This window comes from Rhea americana, unplaced genomic scaffold (assembly GCF_003343005.1).
Source record: "Rhea americana isolate MKP2758 unplaced genomic scaffold, rheAme1 scaffold_136, whole genome shotgun sequence".
Lineage (NCBI taxonomy): Eukaryota > Metazoa > Chordata > Aves > Rheiformes > Rheidae > Rhea > Rhea americana.
Window position 1 is genome coordinate 2,084,950 of NW_028185439.1, and position 12,755 is coordinate 2,097,704.

General features: G+C 46.3%; 1 protein-coding gene across 5 annotated transcripts in view; it reads left to right on the plus strand.

Moving 5' to 3' along the window:
- The window catches only part of PTPRF (protein tyrosine phosphatase receptor type F), a 381,001-nt gene that overhangs the window by 266,758 nt on the left and 101,488 nt on the right, over positions 1-12,755 (plus strand). For all 5 annotated transcript variants that reach the window (XM_085298209.1, XM_085298207.1, XM_085298211.1 and 2 more), the window contains one exon: positions 5,925-6,113. In XM_085298209.1, coding sequence (XP_085154335.1) covers positions 5,925-6,113 — 189 coding nt within the window. The remainder of the gene's footprint in view (positions 1-5,924; positions 6,114-12,755) is intronic.

The window sequence follows — 12,755 nt, forward strand, 5'->3', positions numbered from 1 at the left end:
TTGGGCAATCGCAAGGCGGTGCCTGCGTCCACGGGGAGCGACGTTCACGTTCGTTAGCCCGCGTGAGACGTGGGCCAGGCGCGCTGCTGCCTCCGCCGCTCCCCGCGCGGGCGCTCGCCCGCCCGGGACCGGGCAGCCTACGTGGGCCGTGGCTTGCAGTAATTTTTTTCTGGTGAACCTCTTAGGGGGGCTTTTTTCTAGCCGCAAGGACCCAGGAAGAAAGAGGCGCCTCAAAAGGGCTGCTAAAACCCTCTTTGTGCAGCTTCAGTTGAACCTGAACGGAGCGGCGTCAGGGTTTTCTTACCCTGTAAAACGACGCCGTTCTTCTGGGCCCCGGATTGCTCGAGTGCTTTTGATTGTCTTGCAGTAATTGAATAGCCGCGCTGTGTAACCTGGGATGAAGGAATTAGGGCTGTTTATTCAGCAAACAGATGTCCTGGATTGCGGTGTGCTTACGATCCTACTAGCTTGCATCTTCCATTAGTTAATATTGCCGACTACTCAGGCTGTCGTTCTTGCACTGATAATTTTGCATTTGCTAATGTGTTTCAGTGCCTCAAAGGGAGCTTTGGAGACTTGTAAAATTCATAAGGTAGTGCTACGTGTCCATCAAACGCGAGTCCCTCAGTAGACGAGGGTTGCCCCTACAAACCCCTCCAACATCCCGTATTATATTGCTTCAAACCAGCACCTATTACCAGAATTGCCTCAGCCCTATTGAATTTAACTGGATGAGATCCTAGCCTGGCTTGCTAAATGGATAGGGAATGAGAGAAGTAGCTTTCAATATGTGCATCCTGCTCCTGTGCAATGCTGGCTGCAGTCGAATGCATATAGAGAGCTTGCTCTGCCCTCAGTCCTTTTCTGGCTTGTCCCTGGCCCTCTGCACTTCTGAGCAGCTTCAGACAGCTGGCAGGATTGAAAACAATTGTGTCTTGCTCATTCTTACCAAGCCCCTAAAATTGATACTGGGCTGCAAGTTACTAAGCTGACACGCTGGCAGAAGCCGGTGGGCTAGATAAGCTATTTCCAGCCTTCCATGGGGATAAGGCCCAATATCTCACTGGAAGTGAGTTGGGAGCCCCCTTCCTTTGGGGCAGTGGCTGTGATAGATTTTAAGAGAGTTAACCTTACAGCTATACCTGTAATGTATAGAAAAGCTACTTTTTGTATTTCCAAATTACATTGGGTATCGTTTTTTTCTCTCCCTTGGCAGTCTGAACTAAGCAGATCTGGCTTTTATAGGAAGAGAAATATGATAAACAATGCCTATAAAAATGCTTGTAGCTTTCACTATCATTTCTAAAATACTGTTTCTGAGAATTACGTTGATGCAAAGGAAATACACAGTAATAGAGGAGAAGCTCGGTAGGGAGGTGCCAAGTTATGATGACCTGCAAAACACAGCTACCTGGCTGCAGAACCCGTGAGTACCGTACTGGGTTTGGACAAGTAGAAACTTGAGATTCAACCCGTCCAGTCTTTATACTCTGCAAGAGTTTACGGGTCTGGGGCAAAATCCTGGGACATCAGCTCTGCAGGATTCAGCCATCAACAGCAGTGCTCGCCACGGGCTCTTTGGCAGCCTTTTTCTGTAGGTAGCTGGAAGCCATCTATGGTTCTGCGCTGCAGCTCATCCGTGGGTCATACAAGACATAAGTTGCAATTGCCCCTTACCCTCATTTTGGTTGGTATTTCGAGTGATAAGAGTAAGGATGCCTGAATGGTTACATCTCATGGCATTAGCCTCACAAAAGGTAGTTTTCTGGTGAGCTGGTGAACGAGCTACGTAATTGCTGCAGTAAAAGGGGTCTCGATTCCAGTATGGGGCTGTAAGAAAAGCTTTTTACCTTAGCTTTGCCCTTAAAAATGGGAAATGTACAGCACAAAAGAATGCTGGAAGAGAAGGGAGGTTAGATTTCTGTCACCTCAGAAAGGAGATTAGTAAAGCAGGCTGTCAAGTGAGCATGAGATATGCTCTGCACACGCTGTTATGTGAGATGCCAGAGGGATGTTCCTGGCTCCTTGATGACTGTTACTAGCAAGACCTCAGCCTGTTCTTGGCTTTTCCAAGTTTCAGTTTGTAATTGAAAAAAAATTGTTTCTTTTTCTCCCTCCCTGTTTCCTTTCACTTTCTTCCTGCTTCTTTCTCTCCTTGTGGCTTCTGTAYCTGAGGAGAAAAGGAGAGCTTGCARTGCCCAACAAACACCCGACAGTGCTTACATTTTGCTTGCTCTGGCCTAACACCTGCCTGAAACAGACCTCATCTGAAAGTATCTGAACCCCAGAAAGAACTGTTTTAGGTGGTCTCCACTTGGAAGTAAGTTCATAGCTTGTTTTAATCTGTATTAAAAGCGTAGTAGCTGTTTCAGATTAGAACCATGTGGTGACAAACTCGTTTTCTGGAATAGGAGTCTCCRTGTATTGGCGTGAATAGCAGGACAGCTATTGCTGAAGAGCTCTGTGTGCAGACRGGTTAGTGAGGGCTGAGAGGAGCTGAGGCATGACTGCACCTCGTAATTAGCGCTGGATTAGACTTTTGCCAGAGGGAAGGGCAAGGCAAGAGCAGCTCTGAACTTGTATCGTCACCGGTAGTGCCTGAGCACAGAGACACTGCTGAGTGTCCCCGGGAAGGGAGCAGCACCGAGGTGCGCTTGGAGCGGCGCCCCGTTATCTCTGGGGGACGTTGCACGCAGGGCAGGCGCGAGCTGGTGCGGGGCTCTGCTCCCAGCTGGTTTCTCGACAGTCGCTTTGCCTGCGGTTGTCCTCCCTCTTGCTGGAGGTCCCTGCGTGGAAGCCACAGGACCATCCTCCTCTCTGTCCCCCTGGAGAAAGCACTAGGGTTGGCTCCCCTCGAATTCAAACCCCAGGTGCTGTGGCCATGGACCAGCAAGGGCCCCGGAGCTGACCCCGACCTCAGGGTATCTGAGGGGCTCTCGGAGAAGGGATCAGCTTCTCTGAGAAGGGGACAGCTTTCAGAGTCCCCGTGCGCGGTGCGACCTCCCGGGAGCACACCTCGGCCCTTGCAGGTCCGCGTCGCCTCTGCGCTTGATCGACGCGGGGTGCTGCGCATCCCTGCCGCCCGTGCGTGTCCGTAGGGGCAGCAACGCTGGGGCTGCTTCCTCACGTTGTGGCGGTGGCACGGCCACGGCAGCTGGGCAAACGGCAGGATTTAAACCTCCCGGCGCTTGCGCTTTGCACTGCAGAAACGGGGTGTCCCAGGCGCCGGCCGTAGCCCAGGGAACCGGCCGTAGCTCGGGCGGCACTGGGAGCACCGCTTCTCTCTTACTGTCATTTCCCACTGTAGTTTTGGGGCTTGTGTGTGGTTAGGAGAGAAGAAAACTGTGCACCGCGTGAGCCGTTCACGCCTGCCTCCCTGTGCCTGTGTTGTCCTCGGCGCAGGTCCTGAGGGTCAGGTTGCGTCTTGGGGCTGGCCGGGGCGTTTGAGCGCTCCTGCGCCGTGAGGCCGGGCTTGCAGGGCGTGCACAGCCTCGCAGCAGGGCTGTAAGGCTCCCCGGAGCCTAGCAAACGTTTCGTTTGGGATTTCTGGCATGGCGGAGGCACCTGTGTTCCCTTGTCTTTGTTATCAGGGTTTTTCTGTTGTACTCAGTGAACTCATGGTTAGATCATGTGATTTCTGCTGGTCTGTGGCTCCTTGCAAACTGCTGATTTCAATTTAAGAGCCACCTCCGGCCTGGCCACTGGCAGCAGGCCAGTAGTGTACCTGTGGATGAGCCACACATGAAGGGTTTTCTAATCCTCTCTCTCATTTCTGTGGACAAAGGATCACTGCAGATGGCAAGAGATTTCTTGCACAAATGCTGGGTTTAGATTTGCTTTTAGGTATGTGCTAAGCCTCCACACAGACTTTGGATCGAGCTGGCTATGTAAGACTTAGCTTAGCCCATTCTGTGTAAACGCTCAAACAAACCAGGAAACAGTGTAAATATTAAGCACGATGATTAGGTTAAATCACCTCAGGGTTTCAGCCTCACCGGACTGAACATCTGCTTCCATAGCAGAAATAGCGAGGTGCTGCACTGCAGGCAAACCTGGCCTCAATCCGAGGGAATGTCATTTTATGTCACTCCCCATGTGTATCTTCCTTTGCCATTCGGTCTATACCGGGCTGTACTTTTGTGCGTATCCTTCTTTTGTTTCCTTTCAGCCATGTAAGAGAATGTATTGTGGTTGCTGAGTATCGAGTGCTTCTATTGCTTGTTATTGAATACTGGCTCTGGTGTCTTTCCAGTTAAGCTCTATGCACCTTTTGTCTTTGAAAATCAATGGAGAGCAAATTAAAAAGGAGCTAGTTTTCAGTGGTACCTTTCACTAAAAAAAAAAAAAAATCCGTTTATGTTTGCTGATGACAAGAGAGGTTTCTAGGGAGGCCCATCTGGGAGACAAAATACGGCCAGTGCTCTTAGTAAGCACCAGGAAACTTTTTTTTGTTGTGGAAAACCTTGGATGCCTCATAGCCACTCTCATCTCAACAGAAAAACAAAATTCCGGGGCATTATTGTGTTTACAGCAGATGTTGCTTTGTGCTGCAGCGTCTTGATGTGCAAACAAGTGAAGGGTCTTGGGAATTCTCCTGAGATCGCAGGAAAGAATATCTAAGATTAGTCACCAAAAGCCAGGATTGTGCAGCAGGTTTGGCAGTGCGGGAGTAGAGAAGGACACCAGATGAGGCCTATTGCTAGTACCTTCCTGCTGGGAGTGGGGGGGGGATCCCGATACGCGATGGTAACAGCCGAACCTGCCTGCGATGAGTCCAGACTCCTCTGGAACTCGGGAAGATGCTGAGGCCTTGTTCGCTTAAACATTGCAGTGAGCTGTGGGAGCCTTGCAGAGTTCGATATGCCAAAGAARGGGTTTGCTTAAGTTTCCTTAAAACAAGGAAAAAAGAAAGAAATGTACTGAAAATAATTGAGTTTCTGGTGCTTTGAAAGCTTCTCAGTGTTCTTCCAGCTCTCTTCTTCTGTGAAAGCAYGTCCTTTTGATTGCAGTTCGGGCTTAGCAGAGTACAGTACATCTTGCCACGGAGTGAGTAAATGAGCCCCGCTCGGCAGCTGCTAGTGAATGACGATGTYGGAGCATGCCTTGGCTTATCAGTGAAGGCGGCCTAATGTATTCAGCCCAGCCTACCTGAGCATCCTCTGCAGCGACGAACCCAATTAACTGTTTTTCTACTTGCTCTGTGAATGGTTTCAGCAGTTACGGAGGTGCTTCATTTTACAGTGTTCCAGTAAGACGTGCCGGAGAGCGCCCTGGCCGTTTGTCTCACGCACCAGTTGCTCTCCGCCGCCCAGAAAATGCACCAGGAGCTTGCTGCGGCACAGGCTGGCGAGGCTGTGCACGAGCAGAGCCTGGCTCATTAGCGTTACATTCATTAGTTCCTAAAAGCATTCTGAATCAGATCTGGGGGCATGAGGAAGAGATTTACAATGTATCCTACCAGTGTGACAAAATGTTCTTAGTCAAAAAGRGAAAATGGGCCTCTCTGGACCATTCTAAGGGATTTTATTGTTTAGCTGTTGTTTTTCAAGATGCCTCAAACTATTTGGTTTTGTGTTTCTCTGTTATCTTCAAGACAGTCCTCCCGCAAAAAGGCAAATACCTGCTTTTACTGAATTATTAACAACAATAGATGGAGCTTACGTATCAATGAAAATTATGGACGTTTCCCAAGGCAATTGATTTAAACGGAGTTAAATTTAGTGGAAGCTTCTATTGGTATAATGAATGCTCATTATAGAGTCTAATGTGCTTTAGGGGCTTGAAAACCTTCTCAGTAGGGAAGCCAGGCTGCTGTTTTCCAGCAGAGGCACAGATGCTGTACCATGGCACTGCTGTCATGACTGTGTCCCGTCACTGTGCCAGAACATGTCTCTTTAACCTTGTGTGTTGTTTTCCTGTTGCAGAAGACCACCTCCCAGCTGGCTTCCCCACCATTGATATGGGCCCGCAGCTCAAGGTAGTAGAAAAGGCCCGCACAGCCACGATGCTCTGCGCCGCCAGCGGGAACCCTGATCCTGAAATCTCCTGGTTCAAGGACTTCCTGCCTGTCGATACGGCAACTAGCAATGGGCGAATAAAGCAGCTCCGCTCGGGTAAGGTAGCAAAGCAAGTAAGCCTTCCTTACCTCCTCACTTCTCCTCTTGTTCTCTTTAGTTACTGTGATTTTTTTTCTCTCTGTGATGCTGAAATGCAATTCTAAACCCAAACGTCAWTTTGATTTGAGCTTGTTTCTTTTACAATATGAAAACAGTTTTTGGAGCTGATCCACTCTGACAAGGTATCGTGGCTTGTTAAAAGGAGGGATTAGCAYGGACATGACTTTTGGAGCATCACCTGGGTTTCTTCTTCAATAGACCATCTTGATTTTGCCCCAAATCGTTGGTAGGCTCAAGACATTTCACTACTGACTCAACAGGCCTCAAATACTTTTAATTGCAGAGAGCAAATCGTTATAAGAAAACAGTGATTGAGGCTTTACAATCAGTGGTCATGTATTACTTCACTCCTTACAGACTCTACAAGGCAACACTGTGTTCTGTTGAGATCTTTATCATTTTTGCTATGTGACAGGGCAAGAATAAAAAAAAAACTCAAGAAGCAGCAGTTCTGTGGATTTCAAAGGGACATGGACACAGTTTTGAAGGCACACTTTCTCTTATTATTGTTGATAAACTGAGTACAAGATTTTGAGAGACAAGCTGTTAATTCCTGTCAGCRGCTAGGAATGCATGCATTTTTGCAAGGAACTCTTGTTTTTCTGCTGCGCTGTTCAGACTCCTGGGACTGTAGGGCCCGTTAGAGAGTTAAAGCAAATAAAACATTGCTTTATTCATTGATGACTAAAAGTGCAGCTCCCCAGTGTGAATTGCAGAGGCTGTTTAACAATGCAGAGCAACGCTCTACAGCAGCTTTAGTCTGGGGAAAAAAAGCCCTTTGTATCCTACAGAAWGTGCAGAAGAGAACGAAGCCGGAACAGCTTCTGTCTAGAGAGGTCTTGTGCTTAAATAAGAGGCAGACTGCCTTGCCTGGCCGTGCTGCATCTCTGGGCTCTCAGAAGGCATTTGTCTTGAGGGTTGCTGCCAGGAAAATACCATCTTCCTCCCAGCAAGGTGAACATTTAATACATTTCTCCATAGCAGGTGCCCTCTGCACAAGTCTGATGATGCTTGGCTGATAAGCAACCTTTAATTTGGGGGAGTGGGTAATGAGACATTACTCTTGTCAGAAATAGAAGCCAGCCTGACACTCCTGATCCCACCTTGATGTACCACGGAGCGCTAATTATACTAATGCGTTTATAGCTTATGAAATTCCCCAGTGACCTTTAGCTTATCTCCCCCACAACATGGCTTAATCTTGATCTGTTTATGCTGAAAGAAAATATCACACTTGTTAATTATTCTGAGAAGCTTTAGGAAGCAGCGACAGGAAAGTGCACATGGATGTATTTCACTTCATAGCTGACTAAATCAGCATCAGAAATTACCATAAACGAGCAGCAAGGCAGCTCCTGATGCTCTTGCTATGCATTCTCCAACCCCCTTTTTGCAGGCACTTGGCTGCCTCTCTGCCAGCTGCTTCACAGGTTTGGTGAGATAGGAAACTTAAAAACAAGCTAGTAAACGCTGTCACTGTGTCCAAATTTTGTTTCCTATTTACCGTTTTTAAGCAACATCTCAATTGAATATTTCACCTGGGATTCCAGCTCTAGAGCTGGCTGCTTACTGAAGACACAGTAATTACCAAGGGAGGTGTCAAGGGAACCTTTTAGAAATCAATGAGCAGCGCACATCTGCAAACTTGCAAAAGAAATTGATTAGCTCTCTAATGTAGTAAGGGAGGTTTCCACAGTTCAGCGCAAGAGACTTCCAGGTATGATTGAAGTTTTATTTTTAGGGACCTGATGACACCAAGCCAAGATTCACCAAGGCTCTGTCCCACCCTTGCAAGAGTGAGGAACAAGAAGTTTACCACTTCTCGTGGCAGAGAAGTTTCCAGCCAGAGCTTCCACCTCTGCTGGCTYTCATGGCTTTTTCTCTGTTTTTCTAGTTGGTGTAAAGTAGGGCATCCCTCTTGGAGTTCCTGGGTCCCACTTACCCGGCTGCAGTCATCCTGTGTGAGCACTGCGGTAGGCTGGGCAGTCTCCGATCCATTTTGCAAGGTGCTAATTGAACTCACTAGTACTATACCGTAGTGGGATAGAATTGTTCCTCAAAAAAAAGCATTTTTAAATAGGTACTTCATTACATGCGAGAGTGTAATAGTTTGCAAAGTCTCTGCTCCATTAAGATTGTATCTTACCGCCAGCCTGGCATATCTGCATGAATGTCATTTTATATCGTCTCAATCTAAATATACGCTCATTTAATTTCATTTAATTAAAACCCAATAAAACTAGACAGATGTAATATACTTAAAATAGTTATGATGCAATGTCAGCCCAATACTACATGTATAGGGTGTCCAGCCTTCACCTAGTACATAATATATTATTATTCAGGTTTACTAAGTATAGGTCATAAAGGTCAAAACAGCTTTGGACTCCAACTTAGATGGGGGATTGAGGGRTGATTTCATTTCTTCAGCCTCCTAGTATGATATAAATGGCTAGAGGTAAAGACACATGCCTAGGGAAGGTGCTTTCTTCTGACCCTCACAGTTATGTGGGCTGGCAGTGCTCTGGGGGCTTCAGGCAGGTCTTTCAGCTAACATGCAGTCAGATCATGTGCCTAAGTGGGCTCTGAACAGCAATTTTTAGAGGTCTGTTCATCTTCAGTCAATGTACTAGAGAGTTTGTGCTCTCTTAAGCCATTTTAACTCCAGAGTATTAGTATCTTTGCCAACAACAAAGCTCCAATTTACATATCTGTCCTATGTCCTGCCTGTCCCTCACTTGATAATTACACCTATATATATGTTTATGCATTTTTCTGATTAAATTTTCTGATAGTTAGCACAACTCTTTATGGGGCTTTTTTCCCCTTCCCTCCAATACATAAGTCCTTCTTCAAGAATAATGCTTAATTTTTTTTGTAAGCCTAGGTATTGGATAGTTTTGACAGTAGGTTCTGGGCTGCTTGCTCTGAAGATGAGAACACAAACACAGGTTTTCATCTCTGGTATCACACATCAAGACAAGGTCTCTGACTCAGGCTGGTTGTAGCAAAATTCTCCATTGCTCCTCTTGCTAAGACTTCCCACCTTTTGCACAGAGGATGCTTTTTTGCAAACTCAGGGGCTCAGGACGTCTCCCTGTTCTCACTCAGGGTGCACAGCTTCAGTCATTGATAGAGAACCTGAGGCCAGCTCTGGGCTGGGAAACTTTCCCGGCATGCTAACTCATTTTAAAACCTGTTTGGCTGGACTGATTTTAAAACCATCTGGAGACTGTAGTATTGCAGGTAACATACGTATGAGTTCTGGCAGCAAGGGCTTGGGTCAGTGCTTCACTGCCGAACATGTTTTAAAATTAGACGATGATGTGGAGGAAATTTTACAATATAGATCAGATTGTGTTGATGCTTCACGGCTCTTCGGAAAGAATCCTGGATCTTGAGCTCCCAAGACTTCAAAGCAAATCTAGTGGTATTCATACTCTCAAAGCTCTTGAATGCTTCCAGTGAGTTCTATATTTGAAGAAACACTCTTCCACCTTGCTTTTCAGAAAGCTTATGAACAAAATGTCAAATTAGAATAAAGCAATATCCTGAGTGTTAACACACACATATCCTTGCCATGTAAGGAAATGCCAAAAATTCAAGGAGCCTTGTCATCTTCTATCTGTTAAAGAACTTCATGTAAGAAGTATCATCCTTTTTTAATCACCATGAATTAACTGCATTATGGAGCCATGCCCAAGACCTTAGCGTGACTTTCAGGCAATTAATTGCAAATAAAGTATCAAAGAGGGCTCTGCAGGTGACTTTAGTCACTCTCCAGAAAAATGTAGGTGCCKCTTAACAAAGAAGCAGTGGGAGGCTGCTTACCAGATCATCTCGACTCATTTATGCCCTCAGAGTTACTAGCAAACATTTTTCATTCTGGTCTTGATGGCTAGAAGCACTACTAGTATGGAAACAACATAAATACCCAACATAAACAGTACAAATGTGCAAAAAGAGGCAGTCCCTGCCTCAAGGAGACAGCACAACAGGTGACTGACACATTCTGCTTTACTAGTAACAGCCAGCACTCAGTACCCAGCAGAAGTCACTCAACTCCTGGCAAGATACAGCTTCAAGTGCAGACATCATATGGGCATCCACCTAGAAAGATATGGGTATGAACAGCCCATAAGAATAGGGATCAGAGAGTATTATCTAAAGCGATTAGGAAACCCATACAAGGATGGGTGCCCTCTCAGGAAGGGACTGACTGGGCAAGAGGCTGAAGCAAAATCATGGCCAGCAGATGAACAGCTGAAGTTTTATATCCTAGAACGTGTCCTGTCCATCTGGGTCTGGCTGTGTGAGRCACACAGAGCAATAATGGGATGCACACAGACCACACACACACACACCCTCTTGCAATTTGTGACAAATAGCCAGTCTGTCATGTGTTACTCTCATTTCTGAAAATATTTTCCCCAAAATTATCTTAGGAAGTAGATGAAAGCACTGACCAAGTTTTCTTGGGTCAGTGCTGCATTGTCCTAGTACCCTGTTGTGGCTGGCAGGAGCCTTGATTTCTCTGTTTTATGTTGCTTTGGGGGCTTTTTTGGTCTTTTAGGTTCCTATAAAAAAGTACTATGTTGATAGGTCCAGGATGAGTTTGTATCAGCAGAGCGAAGTCCCTTCTCCAAAAGAGCCTGTCCTCCACTATGGGAAATACCAATGCAAACAATCACGCGAGGTTTTCCAGTGTATCACCCTATGTTTTTGCCTTGCTTGGGGTGCCTGGCTGCTCACTTCCAGTGCTCAGAGAGGATGTTGGGCTCTGCATCCCTTCCTGCTGAAGTGACTGTCTAGGGTGTTGCTCAGTGCTGGTCATCACAGAGGTGAAATAAACTCTCCTCCCTTAGGAGTGTTTCAAACCCTTCAAACTGCACAAGACGTTGGTTTTGAAGTTTGCTATTGGGGTGACCTTTGTATAAAGAGACCTGGCGTTCGCAGGACACAAGTTGCCCTCAGTAACGGTTCAAGCGATGGCACCTCCGCCACTCGACGGACTCTCCTGTGTTGGCACTTTGTGGCTTATGTGCTGTGATTCAGTCCCTTTGCAGGGACACCTGAGGATGCCAACCAGAGGTGCGTTGTCATATGGTGTGGGGGGAAAACAGGAACCTGTGTTCCTGCTGTCAGGATGAGGAAGTTTGGGGTCCCACAGGAAAGCCTTGTGCCCTCTCTGTAATGGTTTCCTCGGAGCAAAGAGCGAATGTCCTGACTTGGACAAGGTGAGAGAGACCCAGAATAAACATTGTGCTAAATACCGCGACCCTCACTGCTGCTCTCACAAGGGCTGGCTTACATTCAGAGGCCAGGAGGATTGGGACTTAATGCAGGAAAAAATGAGCTGGTCACACTTGTATTTTAGGGGATCTGTTTGAAGTACTCAGTTGCTCCTAGAGCGCTGTGTAGACAACTGCGCATTAGAGAAAGGGTTTAGCTTCTGCAGGGAGTAGACTTAAAGATGCACTGCGTATCTTTTCAGTGCTAGGGCTGAACAAGAAACCCTGTTGCAGCCAGATGAGAGAGAAGGAAGTCCTGTTTTCTGCCCCCTGAGCTTGTGCTTGAAGTCAATGCGCTGTTCCCGTGGGAAGTGACACACTGTGGTGAAGCTTTTCTTAACTCTGAGAATTGCGAAAGGGGGCAGGGGGAGGCCCTAGACCAAACAGAACAAAAATATCACTTGGCAAACTTTCCAAACAGGCGAAATGAAATAACCCTGTTTTCTGTGACTGTGCTATTTTATGCGAGTATCTCTGAGTATAACTGTTCTGTCAAGGGTAACAGTAGTTGCTAAGATAGATAAATAAGCAGCAGATTTATCGTAGCAAGAGAGAGATTACTCTCAGCTTCAGTGACTGCAGGATCTCTCCTGATGCTTCAGTCATCTGTGGATAGAAAACATCGGAAAATATAACCAGCCATAAAGTTAAAATGGGGTAGTGTCATCTTGGCGGAGGAAATTCTGAAATGAATAGTTTGAATTGCTGCTCCTGCTTAGAGAAAGGACGCTGCCTAAAGGAAGGGTAGTTAGGAAATTGAGAGAATAAGTATAAATATTGTAATTACTTTTTAAGAGGCAAGTTAAACATGTTTAAAATATGCCTTCTTTGTATTTACAGAAATTCTTTTCTGTCTTTCTTTCCCATTGAGTGATCATTGTTGTGGATAATGGAATGAGCTGTAAATCTGAGATACACGACACTCTTGTATGCATACTGGTATTTATTAATCAATACACTGAACATGATTTGACACACTGTGTCCTGTTTAACCCTGTTTTTCTGTCTGTTTAAACTCCTCAGTTTTCTTTGGTAAGTGCTTGGTATTCAGATCCTACAAATCTGCATAAAACCAACACATACCATGAACTGCCTACAGATTCAAAATGCATGAATCTCTCCCTTGTACTAACAGCCTTCATATGTGCAAAATAAGACCAAGGGGACAAAAGTGGGGATGAGAAGGGTTCCCTGCCAATTTGTCCAGCTGGAGCATCTCCCCTTGAATCATGCTTCATTACTGAGCGTATGCTGACCTCAGGACACTGACCGTTGGGTCCTCCACTTG